Below are 21134 nucleotides of genomic sequence, written 5' to 3'. Positions count from 1 at the left end.
TTCTAGTATGCTCGAAGTATTATTATTTTTATGTCAATATGAACTTTTGTCTTGAATCTTTCGGATCTGAATATTCATACCACAATTAAGAAGAATTACATTAAAATTATGCCAAGTAGCACTCCGCATCAAAAAATCTGTTTTTATCATTTACCTACTCGAGGACAAGCAGGAATTAAGCTTGGAGATGCTTGATACTTCTCCAACGTATCTATAATTTATGATTGCTCCATCCTATATTATCTACTGTTTTGAATATTATTGGGCTTTATTATTCACTTTTATATTATTTTTGGGACTAACCTACTAACCAGAGGCCCAACCTAGAATTGTTGTTTTTTTTGCCTATTTTAGGGTTTCGAAGAAAAGAAATATCAAACGGAGTCCAAACGGAATAAAACCTTCGGGAACGTGATTTTCTTAACGAACAAGACCCAGGAGTCTTGGGCCCCACGTCAAGACACAAGAGAGGAGGCCACGAGGTAGGGGGCGCGCCCTCCACCCTCGTGGGCCCCTGTTGCTCCACCGACGTACTCCTTCCTCCTATATATACCTACGTACCCCCCAACGATCAGATACGGATCCAAAACCCTAATTCCACCGCTGCAACTTTCTGTATCCACGAGATCCCATCTTGGGGCCTGCTCCGGAGCTCCGCCGGAGGGAGCATCGATCACGGAGGGCTTCTACATCATCACCATAGCCCCTCCGATGAAGTGTGAGTAGTTCACCTCAGACCTACGGGTCCATAGTTATTAGCTAGATGACTTCTTCTCTCTTTTTGGATCTCAATACAATGCTCTCCCCCTCTCTTGTGGAGAACTATTCGATGTAATCTTCTTTTTGTGGTGTGTTTGTTGAGACCGATGAATTGTGGGTTTATGATCAAGTCTATCTATGAACAATATTTGAATTTTCTCTGAATTCTTTTATGTATGATTGGTTATCTTTGCAAGTCTCTTCGAATTATCAGTTTGGTTTGGCCTACTAGATTGATCTTTCTTGCAATGGGAGAAGTGCTTAGCTTTGGGTTCAATCTTGCGGTGTCCTTTACCAATGACAGTAGGGGCAGCAAGGCACGTATTGTATTGTTGTCATCGAGGATAACAAGATGGGGTTTTCATCATATTGCATGAGTTTATCCCTCTACATCATGTCATCTTGCTTAGGGTGTTACTCTGTTTTCATTAACTTAATACTTTAGATGCATGCTGGATAGCGGTCGGTGAGTAGAGTAATAGTAGTAGATGCAGGCAGGAGTCGGTCTGCTTGTCTCGGACGTGATGCCTATATACATGATCATACCTAGATATTCTCATAACTATGCTCAATTCTGTCAATTGCTCAACAGTAATTTGTTCACCCATCGTAGAATACCTATGCTCTTGAGAGAAGCTACTAGTGAAACCTATGGCCCCCAGGTCTATCTTCATCATATTAATCTTACAATAGTTAGTTATTTTCTTTGCGTTTTACTTTGTTTTTATTTTACTTTGCATCTTTATCATAAAAATACCAAAAATATTATATTATCATATCTATCAGATCTCACTCTCGTAAGTGGCCGTGTAGGGATTGACAACCCCTTATCGCGTTGGTTGCGAGGATTTATTTGTTTTGTGCAGGTACGAGGGACTGGCGCGTAGCCTCTTACTGGATGATACATTGGTTCTAAAAAACTGAGGGAAATACTTACGCTACTTTGCTGCATCATCCCTTCCTCTTCGAGGAAAACCAACGCGGTGCTCAAGAGGTAGCACTGATGTAATCGGTCCTGTAGAACATAGAATGGATGATGAGACGGAGGTCGACCCAATGGATTTCCTCAATACAAACGCGCCAATACTGGAGAATTTCATTGTTGGCGATGCTCCTCGGGTGCCGAGTCGTGACTTTTAGGATGAAAATCTAAGGTCTGACTTTCATTGGTTGTGCTTGGCAATTGCCTTGCTGAAGTTTGAGAGCTCGACTTCCTCCAGGGTGGAAACCTAAGATCTTGGATCGGACGACGACGGCGCTTGTGCATTGTTTCCTTATTATAGGCGTCGCTTTTGAAGACCTTTTATATTTTTTTGGTGTTTTCTTTGGTGGTGGTTTCTGTGTTGTTTCTGAGAGGAGTTGATCACTGTGATGAGGCCTTTGTTTTTTCTTTTCTTTTGGCCTTTGTACATTATGGATGTCTTTAAGACATCTTGTTAGTGCAAAAGCTAGTGTAATTAATATCTTCGACGAATCTCTTCTCCATACTTGATACTTCAACTCCAAGCAGCTAATCTGCTATGCCTTATGGTTGAATGCGAGATAAGTTTTCCAAGCTAAAAAAGTAAGAAGGTCAACAAAATCCAGGCCACGAAAGTCGTTGCTAACTTGAGAGCTCATCTTGCACAGTGTGTGAACCCACGACCCGACTTTTGAGCGGTCAACCCGAACCGCATCGAAGAAGCAGTGGAAACTTGCAAAAGATAGGATAGTACGCCGATCCATCCAGCACGGCAGTCCTCACATACTCAGATCCGCGCGCCACGTGATGCTGCCTCAAGTCAGAGGAGGCGCGCGACCAAGTCAGCAACCTCCTCTGACTTTTCGCCCTCGATCGGCCATGGACAAAGCATGCTGAGATCAACCCGAAGCCTGACCATAGTTCTGAACTTCTGAAATCCACGAAGCTGGCGTCGACGCAAGCACGTACGCACCGGAGTACATCAGTGCCGCGCGCCACGTGATGTTGCTTCTAGTCTCCAGTGAACCCACGTACGCGGCAGAGAGTCAGAGACCCCAGCATGCAGTTCGGCTGAGCCGAAGCCGGACGTACTCCCCGATCTAGATATATTCATTTATACAACGAGTAATTTGAAACGGAGGGAGTACCTCCATAGCTCCCCTATATAAACGCACCGGCGCCGAGCTACAAAGTGCAAACACAAATCGCACGGCGCAAACGCAACACACAATCATGGCTGCCACATTGAAGCTCACAGTCGCCTTCCTCCTCCTCGTCTCCGGTACGTCCCCAGCCGTGTCCATATGCTTCAACCATGCACGTACACCTGTGTGATGCGCTCTCTCTGACGCTCTATGCTTGCTCTGCTTGTTCTTGTCGTGGATCGAGCAGCGCTGGTGGCGTTCGGCGACGCCAAGAAGGCGCCGTGCGCCGTGGTGTGCGTGCAGGGAGGGCACATCACCTGCGACAACTACCCCGGGCAGAAGCTCGACGGGTGCGACTGCCAGTGCGCGCCCAAGGACGGCAAGGGCTGCGTGCTCCACCTCAACAGCGGCTCCACCAACCAGTGCACCACCCCGCCGGAGTACTGAGATGAATTACACGCGGTTCGGCATGCTGGCTCGAGTCCGAGCTCTATGAAGATGCAAGTGTGTGTGTCGTGGAGCAACTATAGATACACTTCCTATCAAAATGTAAGACCATTTTTGACATTATGATAGTGTCAAAAAAGCATCTTACATTTTAGTAATACAAAGGGAGTATCATGTAAGTTTGTGTCGTGGAATAAATAACGAAAGGAATGCAGTCTGTCGATCAAGTTTCATATCAGGGCCAGGCACAGCAAAGGAAACCGGCAAAACACCAAATTACCGAGCGCACATGATCAAAACAATACTAGTAAAAGGGTTTTTAACGATGGAGTATGTGGTTTTTTTCTTTTCAAAACACAATACAGACGCAAGCGCTTATACATACGTGTATACACTCACCCCTATAACGCACACACACACGCACATGCATTGCCGAAAATTCTGAAATAAATCCAGAAATAATGTAAGCAGCAGGACTTGAACCCTGATGGGCTGGGGATAACATTGTCATTCTAACCATCCAACCATAGGTTAGTTCATGAATATGTGGTTGTTCAGAGTTAAAATGTGATTGTTGAAAGTCTTTGGTAAGGTTATGGGCCCCGTTATGTGATCGTTGAAGTCTTAAAAATGATAGATTTAGTTTAGCTATTCGCAAAAAAAAAGGATTCAGTTTAGCGAGCGTGAACAGAGAATTGACCAGATCCGTTGCCCTACTCACTTTCCACTCTTCCTTGGTTAACTTTGGACGAGAAAGCAGTAAGCGCTGTGTTCTTGAGCAGCACTAAGCGCTGCTTTCCGTTAACGAAGAACGTAGTAGTGATTGGCACTTGGAGAAAAGAATACAATGGACATGTGTTTCAAACTTTCAATGGTCCACTGACTCTGGATCCAAGTAGCGACCATTGATAAACAACACTAGAAGTAAAGAAATGAAACAATGATGGTTGTTTGACTGGGTTATCTTTGATCCAAAGCCCGATATTGGATGCAAGATAAGTTTTCTAAGCACCAAGTTGGGTGGTCAACAAAATCTAGGCCGCAAAAGCTTTGCTAACTTGGGGTGATCTTAAGAATGAAAAGCAACAGCATGGTTAGTAATGATTGGCATGGCAGACTGGCTTAAACAAGTGGTTTGTGAGTTACCTGCTATGTGGCCTTGGTACTGCTCTGCCTTCGAAAGGATCGAGCAGGTCTCGTGTGTTGGGGAACGTAGCAGAATTTTAAAAAAATTCTACGCATCACCAAGATCTATCTATGGAGTCATCTAGCAACGAGGGAGAGAGGAGTGCGTCTAGATACCCTTGTAGATCACGAGCGGAAGCGTTCAAGAGAACGGGGTTGATGGAGTCGTACTCGTCGTGATCCAAATCACCGAAGATCCTAGCGCCGAACGGACGGCACCTCCGCGTTCAACACACGTACGGAGTGAGGACGTCTCCCGCGCCTTGATCCAGCAAGGAGGAGGGAGAGGTTGAGGAAGAGGGCTCCAACAGCAGCACGACGGCGTGGTGGTGGTGAAGCTGCAATACTCCGGCAGGGCTTCGCCAAGCTCTTACGGAGGAGGAGAGGTGTTGGGGAGGGGAGGGGCTGCGCCTTGGATGTTGTGTGCAGCCCTCCCCTTGCCCCTCTATTTATAGGGGAAGGAGGAAGGGGGGCTGGCCCCCTCTAGATGGGATCTAGAGGGGGGGGGGGGGCGGCGGCCAAGGGGAGGGGGCTTGCCCCCCAAGCAAGGGGGGGGGGCCCTTTAGGGTTCCCCCCCCCAACCCTAGGCGCATGGGCCCAAGGGGGGGAATGCGGCCAGCCCATGTAGGGCTGGTTCCCTTTCCTCTACAGCCCATTAGGCCCTCCGAGAGAGGCGGCCCCTCCCAGTGGACCCCCGGAACCCCTCCGGTGGCCCTGGTACAATACCGATATGCCCCCGAGCCTTTCCGGTGACCGTATGACAACTTCCTACATATAAATCTTCACCTCCGGACCATTCCGGAACTCCTCGTGACGTCCGGGATCTCATCCGGGACTCCGAACAACATTCGATAATCACATACAAGTCTTCCTAACAACCCTAGCGTCACCAAACCTTAAGTGTGTAGACCCTACGGGTTCGGGAGACATGCAGACATGACCGAGACGACTCTCCGGTCAATAACCAACAGCGGGATCTGGATACCCATGTTGGCTCCCACATGCTCCTCGATGATCTCATCGGATGAACCATGATGTCGAGGATTCAATCAATCTGTATACAATTCCCTTTGTCAATCGGTACGTTACTTGCCCGAGACTCGATCGTCGGTATCCCAATACCTTGTTCAGTCTCGTTACCGGCAAGTCACTTTACTCGTACTGTAATGCATGATCCCGTGATCAACCACTTGATCACATTGAGCTCATTATGATGATGCATTACCGAGTGGGCCCAGAGATACCTCTCCGTCATACGGAGTGACAAATCCCAGTCTCAATTCGTGCCAACCCAACATACACTTTCAGAGATACCTGTAATGTACCTTTATAGTCACCCAGTTACGTTGTGACATTTGGCACACCCAAGGCACTCCTACGGTATCCAGGAGTTGCACACATCTCATGGTCTAAGGAAATGATACTTGACATTCAAAAAAGTTACAGCAAACGAAGTACACGATCTTTGAGCTATGCTTAGGATTGGGTCTTGTCCATCACATCATTCTCCTAATGATGTGATCCCGTTATCAATGACATCCAATGTCCATAGTCAGGAAACCATGACTATCTTTTGATCAACGAGCTAGTCAACTAGAGGCTCACTAGGGACGTGTTGTGGTCTATGTATTCACACATGTATTACGATTTCCAGATAACACAATTATAGCATGAATAATAGACAATTATCATGAACAAAGAAATATAATAATAAACATTTTATTATTGCCTCTAGGGCATATTTCCAACAGTCTCCCACTTGCACTAGAGTCAATATTCTAGTTACATTGTGATGAATCGAACACCCATGCAGTTCTGGTGTTGATCATGTTTTGCTCTAGGGAGAGGTTTAGTCAACGGATCTGCCACATTCAGGTCCGTGTGTATATACAAATCTCTATGTCTCCATTTTGAACACTTTCACGAATGGAGTTGAAGCGACGCTTGATATGCCTGGTCTTCCTGTGAAACCTGGGCTCCTTGGCAAGGGCAATAGCTCCAGTGTTGTCACAGAAGAGAGTCATCGGGCCTGACGCATTGGGTATGACTCCTAGGTCGGTAATGAACTCCTTCACCCAGACTGCTTCTTGTGCTGCCTCTGAGGCTGCCATGTACTCCGCTTCACATGTAGATCCCGCCACAACGCTTTGCTTGCAACTGCACCAGCTTACTGCCCCACCATTCAAAATATGCACGTATCCGGTTTGTAACTTAGAGTCATCCAGATCTGTGTCGAAACTAGCATCGACGTAACCCTTTACGACGAGCTCTTCATCACCTCCATAAACGAGAAACATTCCCTTAGTCCTTTTCAGGTACTTCAGGATATTCTTGACCGCTGTCCAGTGTTCCATGCCGGGATTACTTTGGTACCTTCCTACCAAACTTACGGCAAGGTTTACATCAGGTCTGGTACACAGCATAGCATACATGATAGACCCTATGGCCGAGGCATAGGGGACGACACTCATCTTTTCTCTATCTTCTGCCGTGGTCAGGCTTTGAGCCGTGCTCAATCTCATACCTTGCAATACAGGCAAGAACCCCTTCTTTGACTGATCCATTTTGAACTTCTTTAATATCTTGTCAAGGTACGTACTCTGTGAAAGACCAATGAGGCGTCTCGATCTATCTCTATAGATCCTGATGCCTAATATATAAGCAGCTTCTCCAAGGTCCTTCATTGAAAAACACTTGTTCAAGTAGGCCTTTATGCTTTCCAAGAATTCTATATCATTTCCCATCAACAGTATGTCATCCACATACAATATGAGAAATGCTACAGAGCTCCCACTCACTTTCTTGTAAATGCAGGCTTCTCCATAAGTCTACATAAATCCAAACTCTTTGATCATCTCATCAAAATGAATGTTCCAACTCCGAGATGCTTGCACCAGCCCATAAATCGAGCATTGGAGCTTGCACACCTTGTCAACATTCTTAGGATCGACAAAACCTTCCGGCTGCATCATATACAATTCTTCCTTAAGGAAACCATTAAGGAATGCCGTTTTGACGTCCATTTGCCATATCTCATAATCATAGAATGTGGCAATTGCTAACATGATTCGGACGGACTTCAGCTTCGCTACGGGTGAGAAATTCTCATCGTAGTCAACCCCTTGAACTTGTCGATAACCCTTAGCGACAAGCCGAGCTTTATAGATGGTCACATTACCATCCGCGTCTGTCTTCTTCTTAAAGATCCATTTATTTTCTATGGCTTGCCGATCATCGGGCAAGTCAGTCAAAGTCCATACTTCGTTTTCATACATGGATCCTATCTCGGATTTCATGGCTTCCAGCCATTTGTCGGAATCCGGGCCCGCCATCGCTTCTTCATAGTTCGAAGGTTCACCGTTGTCTAACAACATGATTTCCAAGATAGGGTTGCCGTACCACTCTGGTGCGGAACGTGTCCTCGTGGACCTACGAAGTTCAGTAGTAACTTGATCTGAAGTTTCATGATCATCATCATTAACTTCCTCTCTAGTCGGTGCAGGCACCTCAAGAACATTTTCTTGAGCTGCGCCACTTACCGGTTCAAGAGGTAATACTTCATCAAGTTCTACCTTCCTCCCACTTATTTCTTTCGAGAGAAACTCTTTCTCTAGAAAGGACCCATTCTTGGCAACAAAGATCTTGCCTTCGGATCTGAGGTAGAAGGTATACCCAACAGTTTCTTTAGGGTATCCTATGAAGATGCATTTTTCCGACTTGGGTTCGAGCTTTTCAGGTTGAAGTTTCTTGACATAAGCATCGCATCCCCAAACTTTTAGAAACGACAGCTTAGGTTTCTTTCCAAACCATAATTCATATGGTGTCATCTCAACGGATTTCAACGGAGCCCTATTTAAAGTGAATGCGGCAGTCTCTAAAGCATAGCCCCAAAATGACAGCGGTAAATCGGTAAGGGACATCATAGATTGCACCATATCCAATAGAGTGCGATTACGACGTTCGGACACACCATTACGCTGAGGTGTTCTAGGCGGCGTGAGTTGTGAAACTATTCCACATTTTCTTAAGTGTGTGCCAAATTCGTGACTCAAGTATTCACCCCCACGATCTGATCGCAAGAACTTGATTTTCTTGTCACGTTGATTCTCAACCTCACTCTAAAATTCCTTGAACTTTTCAAAGGTCTCAGACTTGTGTTTCATTAAGTAGACATACCCATATCTACTCAAGTCATCAGTGAGGGTGAGGACATAACGATAGCCACCGCGAGCCTCAACACTCATTGGACCGCACACATTAGTATGTATGATTTCCAATAAGTTGGTTGCTCGCTCCATTGTTCCTGAGAACGGAGTCTTGGTCATTTTACCCATGAGGCATGGTTCGCACGTGTCAAATGATTCGTAATCAAGAGACTCTAAAAGTCCATCTGCATGGAGCTTCTTCATGCGTTTGACACCTATGTGACCAAGGCGGCAGTGCCACAAGTATGTGGGACTATCATTATCAACCTTACATCTTTTGGTATTCACACTATGAATATGTGTAGCATTACGCTCGAGATTCATTAAGAATAAACCATTCACCATTGGAGCATGACCATAAAACATATCTCTCATATAAATAGAACAACCATTATTCTTGGATTTAAATGAGTATCCATCTCGAATTAAACGAGATCCTGATACAATGTTCATGCTCAAAGCTGGCACTAAATAACAATTATTGAGGTTTAAAACTAATCCCGTAGGTAAATGTAGAGGCAGCGTGCCGACGGCAATCACATCGACCTTGGAACCATTCCCGACGCGCATCGTCACCTCGTCCTTCGCCAGTCTCCGCTTATTCCGCAGCTCCTGTTTTGAGTTACAAATGTGAGCAACCGCACCGGTATCAAATACCCAGGAGCTACTACGAGTACTGGTAAGGTACACATCAATTACATGTATATCACATATACCTTTAGTGTTGCCGGCCTTCTTGTCCGCTAAGTATTTGGGGCAGTTCTGCTTCCAGTGACCACTTCCCTTGCAATAAAAACATTCATTCTCGGGCTTGGGTCCATTCTTTGGCTTCTTCCCGGCAGCTTGCTTACCGGGCGTAGCAACTCCCTTGCCTTCCTTCTTGAAGTTCTTCTTACCCTTGCCTTTCTTGAACTTAGTGGTTTTATTCACCATCAACACTTGATGTTCCTTTTTGATTTCCACCTCTGCTGATTTCAGCATTGAATACACCTCAGGAATGGTCTTTTCCATCCTCTGCATATTGAAGTTCATCACAAAGCTCTTGTAGCTTGGTGGAAGCGACTGAAGGATTCTGTCAATGACCGCGTCATCCGGGAGATTAACTCCCAGCTGAGTCAAGAAGTTATGCAACCCAGACATTTTGAGTATGTGCTCACTGACAGAACTATTTTCCTCCATCTTACAGCTGAAGAACTTGTCGGAGACTTCATATCTCTCGACCCGGGCATGAGCTTGAAAAACCATTTTCATCTCTTCGAACATCCCATATGCTTCGTGTCTCTCAAAACGCTTTTGGAGCCCCGGTTCTAAGCTGTAAAGCATGCCGCACTGAACGAGGGAGTAATCATCAGCACATGACTGCCAAGCGTTCATAACGTCTTGGTTCTCTAGGACAGGTGCGTCACCTAGCGGTGCTTCTACGACATAATCTTTCTTGGCAGCTATGAGGATGATCCTCAGGTTCCGGACCCAGTCCATATAGTTGCTGCCATCGTCTTTCAGCTTGGTTTTCTCTAGGAACGCGTTGAAGTTGAGGACAACGTGGGCCATTTGATCTACAAGACATATTGTAAAGATTTTAGACTAAGTTCATGATAATTAATTTCATCTAATCAAATTATTCAATGAACTCCCACTCAGATAGACATCCCTCCGGTCATCTAAGTATAACATGATCCGAGTTAACTAGGCCGTGTCCGATCATCACGTGAGACGGACTAGTCAACATCGGTGAACATCTTCATGTTGATCGTATCTTCTATACGACTCATGCTCGACCTTTCGGTCTTCCGTGTTCCAAGGCCATGTCTGTACATGCTAGGCTCGTCAAGTCAACCTAAGTGTATTGCGTGTGTAAATCTGGCTTACACCCGTTGTATTCGAACGTTAGAATCTATCACACCCGATCATCACGTGGTGCTTCGAAACAACGAACCTTTGCAACGCTGCACAGTTAGGGGGAACACTTTCTTGAAATTATTTTGAGGGATCATCTTATTTAAGCTACCGTCGTTCTAAGCAAATAAGATGCAAAACATGATAAACATCACATGCAATCAAACAGTGACATGATATGGCCAATATCATTTGCTCCTTTTGATCTCCATCTTCGGGGCTCCATGATCATCGTTGTCACCGGCATGACACCATGATCTCCATCATCGTGTCTTCTTGAAGTTGTCTCGTCATCTATTACTTCTACTACTATGGCTAACGCTTTAGCAATAAAGTAAAGTAATTACATGACGTTTATGTTGACACGCAGGTCATAAATAAATAAAGACAACTCCTATGGCTCCTGCCGGTTGTCATACTCATCGACATGCAAGTCGTTATTCTTATTACAAGAACATGATCATCTCATACATCACATATATTATTCATCACATCCTTTGGCCATATCACATCACAAAACACTTGCTGCAAAAACAAGTTAGACGTCCTCTAATTGTTGTTGCAAGTTTTTACGTGGCTGCTATAGGTTTCTAGCGAGAATGTTTCTTACCTACGCCAAAACCACAACATGAATTGCCAATTTCTATTTACCCTTCATAAGGACCCTTTTCATCGAATCCGATCCGACTAAAGTGGGAGAGACAGACACCCGCCAGCCACCTTATGCAACTAGTGCATGTCAGTCGGTGGAACCGGTCTCACGTAAGTGTACATGTAAGGTTGGTCCGGGCCGCTTCATCCCACAATGCCGCCGAATCAAGATAAGACTAGTAATGGCAAGATAATTGACAATATCGACGCTCACAACTGCTTTGTGTTCTACTCGTGCATAGTAACTACGCATAGACCTAGCTCATGATGCCACTGTTGGGGAACGTAGCAGAATTTTAAATTTTTTCTACGCATCACCAAGATCTATCTATGGAGTCATCTAGCAACGAGGGAGAGAGGAGTGCATCTACATACCCTTGTAGATCACGAGCGGAAGCGTTCAAGAGAACAGGGTTGATGGAGTCGTACTCATCATGATCCAAATCACCGAAGATCCTAGCGCCGAACGGACGGCACCTCCGCGTTCAACACATGTATGGAGCGAGGACGTCTCCCGCGCCTTGATCCATCAAGGAGGAGGGAGAGGTTGAGGAAGAGGGCTCCAACAGCAGCACGACGGCGTGGTGGTGGTGAAGTTGCAGTACTCCGGCAGGGCTTCGCCAAGCTCTTACGGAGGAGGAGAGGTGTCGGGGAGGGGAGGGGCTGCGCCTTGGATGTTGTGTGCAGCGCTCCCCTTGCCCCTCTATTTATAGGGGAAGGAGGAAGGGGGGCCGGCCCCCTCTAGATGAGATCTAGAGGGGGGGCGGCGGCCAAGGGGAGGGGGCTTGCCCCCAAGCAAGGGGGGCACCCCCTTTAGGGTCCCCCCCCCAACCCTAGGCGCATGGGCCCAAGGGGGGGAATGCGGCCAGCCCATGTAGGGCTGGTTCCCTTTCCTCTACAACCCATTAGGTCCTCCGAGAGAGGTGGCCCCTCCCGGTGGACCCCCGGAACCCCTCCGGTGGCCCTGGTACAATACCGATATGCCCCCGAACCTTTCCGGTGACCGTATGACAACTTCCTACATATAAATCTTCACCTCCGGACCATTCCGGAACTCCTCGTGACGTCCGGGATCTCATCCAGGACTCCGAACAACATTCGGTAATCACATACAAGTCTTCCTAACAACCCTAGCGTCACTGAACCTTAGTGTGTAGACCCTACGGGTTCGGGAGACATGCAGACATGACCGAGACGACTCTCCGGTCAATAACCAACAGCGGGATCTGGATACCCATTGAAAGGATCGATATGGTTGACTAGAGGGGGTGAATAGGCAACTACCAATTTTTAACTTTTCTTTATCAAATTAAACTTTACATCAAAGTAGGTTGTCTAGATGTGCAACTAGGTGAGCAACCTATATGATGCACTACCAACAAGCAAGCAAGCAAGCAAGCAAGCAAGCAAGCAAGCAAGAGAAGTAACACTAAAGAGCTTGCACAAGTAAAGGTAAGAGATAACCAAGAGTGGATCCGGTGAAGACGAGGATGTGTTACCGAAGTTCCTTCCCTTTGAGGGGAAATATGTCTCCGTTGGAGCGATGTGAAGGCACGATGCTCCCCAAGAAGCCACTAGGGCCACCGTATTCTCCTCATGCCCTCACACAATGCGAGATGCCGTGATTCCACTATTGGTGCCCTTGAAGGCGGCGACCGAACTTTTACAAACAAGGTTGGGGCAGTCTCCACAACTTAATCAGAGGCTCCCAACAAAACCACGAAGCTTCACCACAATGGACTATGGCTTCGTGGTGACCTCAACCGTCTAGGGTGCTCAAACACCCAAGAGTAACAAGATCCGCTAGGGATGAGTGGGGGAATCGAAAATCCCTTGGTGGAAGTGTAGATAGGGGCCTTCTCAACCACTCCCGAGCAAATCAATAAGTTTGATTGGCTAGAGAGATAGATCGGGCGAAAATGGAGCTTGGAGCATTTAATGGAGCTTGAGCAATAAATGGAGCTTTGGGGGAGGAAGAGGTAGGTCAAAGAGAAGAAGGGGACTCCCTTTTATAGTGGGGGCAACAATCCAACTGTTGCCCCTCACCAACCAGCCCCGCACAGGGCGGTACTACCGCTGAGAGGGGGCGGTACTACCGCCAGGTCAGCGGTACTGCCGCGCCAGCCAGCGGCACTACCGCGCAGAGGAGACTAGTAGGGAATAGGACCCAACGCGGTACTACCACGGTGGTAGGGGCGGTACTACCGCTCTTGGAACAGTACTACCGCCTCTACAACCACAACTAGTGCCGCAAAACCCGACACGAGAAAAATACCCCTCGAGTCGAGGCGGTAGGAGCCACATAGCGCAACGGTACTATGGCAGCGGGGTCACGGGCGGTACTACCGCCGTGGAGCGGTACTGCCGCTTGTGACCCTTTGGCGGTACTACCGCTGGTAGTGCGGTACTACCGCTGGGGCACAGAAGAGAGAGAGAGAATCTCTCCAAAGAGGCTGAGGACGAGGCGAAGGTGCCAGGCACCCCAGCGGTACTACTGCTGTGGAGCCACGGGCGGTACTACCGCTGTGGAGTGGTACTGCCGCTTGTGGCTCCTCAGCGGTACTACCACTGGGTTGCGCGGTACTACCGCTTGGACCCAGACATGGCAAGGAAGAGAGGAGAGATCTCTACAATGGAATGGAAAAGCTCGGAGGGTGAGAAGCTGATGTGTACGTGTTGATTCCACCCATTCAATACCCCAGCGGACCCCCTCTTGATAGTACGGTGCCCTCTACGCAACTAGTCCACCGAGAAAGAAACGAAAGAGCTACACCGTCTTGAAATACACTCCGAGGGGAAGAAAACGTCTCGTGCCAGGGGAGAATCTGTGAATTATTCAAAGCACAAGATTAGTCCGCAAACATGTTGTCATCAATCACCAAAACTACCTTGAGAGAGATATGCCATAACAATCTCCCCCTTTTTGGTGGATTGATGACAACTAGGGATTTGTGCAAGGAAAAGAAATAAAAGAAGAAAACTCTGAACTACAAAATAAAGACGGTCTCCCCCAGAATGTGTGCACCTAGATAGTGGAGCATTCGGAGCAAGACACACACATTCGGATCAACACTCCCCCTATATTTTATAGTCCAACAATACTAAGCACAAGATATATGAGAGAAGAGAATAAAATAGGACAAGCATGCATCTCATAATAAACTACAGTACTGAATAGACATAAGTAATAAGGTAGCGATAGGGAGCATATGTCTCACACCATATGTCTAGAACTTAGGTCTCACAGGCACCAAACCAAACCAAATAAAGACACCAAGAGAACACACAAGAAACCACAAGACGACTCAAAGCACGGCAATAACACAAATCCCTACACTCTCTCCCCCTTTGGCAGCAAGACACCAAAAAGGGCAAAGAGTGACGCTACGACTCCAGGTGATGGGAAGAAGAAGATCTCGAACATCACATCTCTGCATCTTCATCGTGGGTCGAAAACTGCTCGGCATCGGAGTCGGTCCAAGGGCAATGCTGATGAATCCATTCCTCCTCTTCAGTGATCTGACCCTCAGACCCACTGGCAACTGTCGCTCCCATCAACGCATGAGCTGCTTGTGGCGCGTCCTGGCATGCTTCTCCGCCACATGAGTCATGTACTGGCCATGAGACTCCGTGCAGAAAAGCTTCTTCATCTTGCGTTTAAGCTTCTGTGCCCATGATGGTTCTGTACTAGAGGGCCCAAAGTCCTCCTCATGATCATCAGTAGCAGCCCCACCCTCGGCCCCATGGCAGCAGCAGCAGCAGACGGATCCCCCATGGCAGCAGCAGCAGACGGACCCCCTATGTGAGGTGCTAGGGTGGCCCAATTGTCCTTCTTCCTCAGACGCTTGATCCCATGAGAAACCAAGTCTCCAGTTTCTAGCAATACTCTGGGATAATTCTGTGCCCAGGCCCTCTCAATGAGCCTCATGATGAATGGACCATATATAGGGCACTTGCGCTCAGACACGGCAGAGAGAAGTTCAGACCACATGACATGAGAAATATCCAGGCTCTCTCCAGTGCTTGCTTCCTTCTCATGCTGACAGAAAAGGAGCATGTCCACGAGGTAAGAGTGGACCATATCCAGATTCCCGGTCTGAGGGAAGAGAGTCTCACGGAAGATGCGATGAAGAATGTCCAGATACGGAGACAGCTCATAGGTCTTCTTCTCAGTTACTGGGTGAACTTTCACAGTGCAGTAGGGCCAAAGGGCTTGCTTGTGGGTGGACGTAGCATTGCGGTGAGGGCGGAAACCGACAGGAGTCTCAAGCCCGTGATCAACCACATCAAGTAACTCCATGAAAGCCTTCCACTTGACGGAAAGCAGCTTGCCATTGGTCATCCATGTCAGAGTCCTATCGACATTCGTCCCAAGATGGACGGTGGCATAGAATTGAGCCACCAAATCCGCATCAAAATCCTTGTTGAATTGCATGATCCTGAGAATGTTCAGCTGAGTGCACATCTGAAGGGCTTCGCCAAAGTACTCCGGGTCCTTCTCCATAGCATCAGTGTCAATGGAGCGAACATCAACAAAGAGATTCTTCTTGGCCTTGATCACACCAAAGTAGATGGCAAACTGAAAACGGTTCCAGAACGGGCGGTTGACCAAAGTGGGTTCTTGGTCCACCGCATAGGGGTTGCGGCGCCGCTTCTCCCAAAACTCCTTGTTGGTCATCTCAGTCACAGTCTTCCCTTTTGGCTTGTTGGCAGATCTCTTCGTTTGCTGAGGAGGTGGAGGAACACTTGCGGATGCACTTGCTGGAGGCGGTTGGGTGCTTGAGGAGCCACCGGCTGGCTCAGAGGTGCAGTAGCGTTTTGACCCGGGGTTGATACGGCGAGCTTGATGCTCAGAATGGTCATCACCTGGAGCTAAACACAAGAACACGCAAAACAACCAGAAAGAACGAGCATAAGCCAACAAACACAACAAAAATAATCAAGGTAAGGTAGGAATTTGATGGAATTTGACATGCAGCGGTAGTACCGTGACATGCCCACGGTTGTACCGCCCAAGCGGTAGTACCGCCCCAAATAGAGCGGTAGTACCGCTCGAGGTCAAGCGGTAGTACCGCTCCAACAAGAGTGGTAGTACTGCTTGAGGCGGAGAAACAACAGTTTCCTATAACACGAGGCGGAGAAACAACGGTTTCCTACTACCGTGGTCAGATCCGGTACTACCGGCCTGCCAAATTCAAAAATATTCCTACCAAACTCTAATCGAGATAGTCTAGTTGCCTTCTCCAACCAACTCAAGCCTAGATTTAGCCAAAAATCTAGAGATGCAACCACCATTGCCCCTAAGAAACAAGATCTGAAAACGAGACAAAAGGAAAGAAGGAACGGGGGCAATACCGACATCCATGACAAGAGAATGGGGTGGGGATCGACTCCACCAAAGGAAATGGAGAGGGACGCCCCGGAGACGGAGATCCGCCGAAGCCCTCCTGCGGCGAGTGAAGACTGGAGAGAGGAAGAGGAAAGAGGGGGCGAAGTGAATGGGTATGGGGGAGAAGAAACCTTCCCTTGCCCCGATATAACCCCCTGGTCCCGTCCCTCAGCGGTAGTACCGTGCTGGGGGCGGTAGTACCGCTTATGAGCGGTAGTACCGCGCACCACCAGCGGTAGTACCGCCCAGCACGCCACGGCAACCAAACAAACAAGGCTTTTGCTCGAAGGAAAGACAAAAACGGCAAAAAAGAGCACACCAGCAAACGACCAAGACACACCTCTCAAAAGAGGGCAGTGGCCGAGGCCACCTTTGTTTGAGTCAAAAGGTATGGCGCCGCGAAGATTTTAACCTTGGGCCCATGACCAAAACTCGTCTTTGAAGCACAAGTACCATCAACAATGGCTAAAGTGAAAGACTTGATCAATTTATGCATAATGGGGGGAGGGAGAGTTCATTGAGAGAACAACACTCCCCCTATGTCCATGCCTACACCTAAACTAGACAACAAAATGAGCGTGGTGGGATGTGCAAGGGTTCAAGCCACATTGCTCGAATCAATGATATTTAGCTCATGCCTTAACTCGTGAAATCTTACTTCATCCAAGGGCTTCGTGAAAATATCTGCAAGGTTGTCATGAGTGTTGACATAGTTGAGCTCGATCTCTCCTCGCCTAATGTGATCCCGGATGAAGTGATACCGAATCTCAATATGCTTCGTCTTGAAGTGTTGCACCGGGTTGAGAGAGATCTTGATGGCACTTTCATTGTCACACCAAAGAGGCACTTTGTCACAAGTGACACCGTAGTCCTTTAAAGTTTGCCTCATCCATAGGAGTTGTGCACAACAACTACCGGCGGCAACATACTCCGCCTCAGTGGACGAGAGAGACACACAACTTTGCTTTTTGGAAGACCAACTTACCAAAGAGCAACCAAGGAATTGTCACCCTCCGAAAGTGGACTTCCTATCCACTTTGTCTCCCGCCCAATCGGAATACGAGTACCCTACAAGCTTGAAGTTTGATCCTCTTGGGTACCATAAGCCAAAGTTTGGGGTATGAGCCAAATATCGAAAGATTCGTTTGACTGCCACATAGTGACTTTCCTTAGGTGTGGCTTGAAACCATGCACAAATTCCCACACTCAACATGATGTCCGGTCTAGATGCACAAAGGTAAAGCAAGGATCCAATCATGGAACAATATACCTTTTGATCCACCACTTTACCATTGGGATCTAAGTCAAGTTGGCACTTGGTGGGCATTGGAGTGGAAGCCGGCTTGATGTCACTTAGCTTGAATCTCTTGAGCATGTCTTGAGTGTATTTGGATTGATTGATGAAGGTTCCTTCTCTTCTTTGCTTCACTTCGAACCCTAGAAAGAACTTCAACTCTCCCATGGAGGACATCTCGAACTTTGAGGTCATGAGAGCGGAAAATTCCTCATTGAAAGCTTTGTTAGGAGAACCAAAGATAATAGCATACAAACAACTCCCCTTTGACCTTCTTAGTAAAAAGAGTGGGGTCGATTATCCCAACTTCAAAACCACGGTCTTGTAACAACTCGGTAAGGTGGTCATACCACGCACGTGGGGCTTGTTTAAGGCCATAGAATGCCTTATCGAGTTGATACACATCATCAGGAAAGTAGGGATCCTTGAACCCGGGGGGTTGCTTGACGTAAACCAACTCATTAATAGGACCATTAAGAAAAGAACTCTTCACATCCATTTGTTGTAACTTAAAGTTATGATGAGAAGCATATGCAATCAACATGCGAATGGATTCAAGACGAGCAACGGGAGCAAAGGTTTCACCATAGTCGATACCCTCGACTTGGGAGTAGCCTTGTGCTACCAAATGAGCCTTGTTGCGAATGATAATCCCATGGGCATCTTGCTTGTTCTTAAATATCCACTTGGTTCCTATGACATTGTGATTCCCGGTCGGTCTTGGCACCAATCTCCACACTTTGTTGCGCTCGAAGTTGTTGAGTTCTTCATGCATGGCATTGAGCCAATCCGGATCTTCTAGCTCTTCATAGACCTTGTGGGGTTCCACACAAGAGACAAACGCGTGATGCTCACAATAATTTTCTAATTGTCTACGAGTGCTTACCCCCTTTCTTAAGCTTCCAAGCAGATTCGTCATGAGATGATCCTTGGTGGAGAGCTTGGAAGCAACCTTGGCGGCACGGCGCTCTAATTCCTCCTCGGGGGTGAGACGAGGAGTGGTCACTTGATCATCTTGAGCGTCGTCTTGGGCTTGTTCTTGTTCTTGAACTTGCTCGGGGAGAGAACTTGACCTTGGGCATCACTTGATGTGTCAACACCGTCTTGAGCGTGATCTTGCCCTTGGTTATGTTCTTGAGGATGAGGGCCTTCATGTTGTTCTTCGGAAGCGTGTGGGCCTTGGGTTGGTGATGGCTCCACTTGAGTGGAGCTTTGTCCTTCTCCTTCGGCCACAAGGGGCTCCTCAATGGGTAGGATAAAGCCAACACCCATTCTTCTTATGGCTTGGGGAGGAATTTCATCACCTACATCACAAGTGCCACTTTGCTCCACTTGGGAGCCGTTATTCTCATCAAACTCCACGTTACACGTCTCCTCAATAAGTCCCATGGATTTATTGAGGACACGGTAAGCATGAGAGTTTGTAGCATAACCAACAAATATGCCCTCATAAGCTCTAGCCTCAAATTTAGACAACCGAACACCTTTCTTGAGAATGAAACACTTACACCCGAATACCCAGAAGTACTTGAGATTGGGCTTGTTACCGGTGAGTATCTCATATGGAGTCTTGTTCAAGCCCTTGCGGAGGTAGAGCCGATTGGATGCATGACATGTGGTGTTGATGGCTTCGGCCCAAAAGTTGTACGGAGACTTGAACTCTGCCATCATGGTCCTTGCCGCATCCATCAACATCCGGTTCTTCCTCTCTGCAACACCATTTTATTCGGGGGTGTATGGTGCGAAATATTGATTCTTGATTCCCTCATCACTAAGAAATTCATCCAAGGTGTAGTTCTTGAACTCGGTGCCGTTGTCACTTCTTATTGTCAAGATCTTTGCATTGTGTTGACGTTGTGCTTCATTTGCAAAGTCAATGACGGTTTGTTGGGTCTCGCTCTTCCTCTTGAAGAAATACACCCACGTGTACCTTGAGTAGTCATCCACAATCACCAAGCAATACTTCCTACCTCCAAGACTATCGAAGGATGGAGGCCCAAAGAGATCCATGTGAGGAGCTCCAAAGGCCTCTTCGAATAAATGATAGTCGTGGGAGGGTGTGTTGGGTTTCGTGTAATTTCAAAAAAATTCCTACGCACACGCAAGATCATGGTGATGCATAGCAACAAGAGGGGAAGAGTGTGATCTACGTACCCTTGTAGATCGACAACGGAAGCGTTAACTTGGTTGATGTAGTCGTACGTCTCCACGGCCCGACCGATCAAGCACCGAAACTACGGCACCTCCGAGTTCTAGCACACGTTTAGCTCGATGACGATCCCTGGACTCCGATCCAGCAAAGTGTCAGGGAAGAGTTCCGTCAGCAAGACGGCCTGGTGACAGTCTTGATGTTCTACCGTCGCAGGGCTTCGCCTAAGCACCGCTACAATATTACCGAGGACTATGGTGGAAGGGGGCACCGCACACGGCTAAGAATATGATCACGTGGATCAACTTGTGTCTCTAGAGGTGCCCCGTGCCTCCGTATATAAAGGCTCAAAGGGGGGGCTGGCCGGCCAAGAGGTGGCGCGCCAGGAGGAGTCCTACTCCTTCCAGGAGTAGGACTCCCCCCCTTTCCTAGTTGGAATAGGATTCGCGGAGGGGGAAAAAGGAGAGAGAGGAGGAAGGGGGGCCGGCCCCCTCTCCTTGTCCTATTCGTACCAAGGGGGGAGGGGCGCGCGGCCCATCTCTGGCCACCTCTCCTCTCTTCCACTAAGGCCCACTAAGGCCCATATACTTCTCGGGGGTTCCGGTAACCTCCTGGTACTTCGGTAAAATCCCGATTTCACCCGGAACACTTCCGATATCCAAACATAGGCTTCCAATATATCAATCTTTATGTCTCGACCATTTCGAGACTCCTAGTCATGTCCGTGATCACATCCGGGACTCCGAAAAACCTTCGGTACATCAAAATGCATAAACTCATAATATAACTGTCATCGTAACCTTAAGCGTGCGGACCCTACGGGTTCGAGAACAATGTAGACATGACCGAGACACGTCTCCGGTCAATAACCAATAGCGGAACCTGGATGCTCATATTGGCTCCTACATATTCTACGAAGATCTTTTATCGGTCAGACCGCATAACAACATACGTTGTTCCCTTTGTCATCGGTATGTTACTTGCACGAGATTCGATCGTCGGTATCCAATACCTAGTTCAATCTCATTACCGGCAAGTCTCTTTACTCATTCC

The 21134-nt window shown here is 47.5% G+C and overlaps 1 protein-coding gene across 1 annotated transcript; it reads left to right on the top strand.

Annotated features, from left to right (window-relative positions):
• The first annotated feature begins 2797 nt into the window (after positions 1-2797).
• Positions 2798-3550, top strand: LOC123082304 (uncharacterized). The gene is made up of 2 exons (XM_044504666.1): positions 2798-3002; positions 3113-3550. The coding sequence occupies exons 1-2, from the start codon at positions 2954-2956 to the stop codon at positions 3310-3312; spliced, it is 249 nt and encodes an 82-aa protein (XP_044360601.1). The 5' UTR covers positions 2798-2953; the 3' UTR covers positions 3313-3550.
• Positions 3551-21134: the final 17584 nt, after the last annotated feature.

Source organism: Triticum aestivum, chromosome 4A (genome assembly GCF_018294505.1).
Source record: "Triticum aestivum cultivar Chinese Spring chromosome 4A, IWGSC CS RefSeq v2.1, whole genome shotgun sequence".
NCBI lineage: Eukaryota > Viridiplantae > Streptophyta > Magnoliopsida > Poales > Poaceae > Triticum > Triticum aestivum.
This window is presented reverse-complemented; position numbering and strand designations above follow the sequence as displayed.

Excerpts from the sequence above, each read along its gene's own strand:
- LOC123082304 (XM_044504666.1), top strand. The coding sequence starts at position 2,954 with ATGGCTGCCACATTGAAGCTCACAGTCGCCTTCCTCCTCCTCGTCTCC. Across the intron at positions 3,003-3,112 it reads CTTCCTCCTCCTCGTCTCCG|CGCTGGTGGCGTTCGGCGAC; the intron begins GTACGTCCCCAG and ends TGGATCGAGCAG.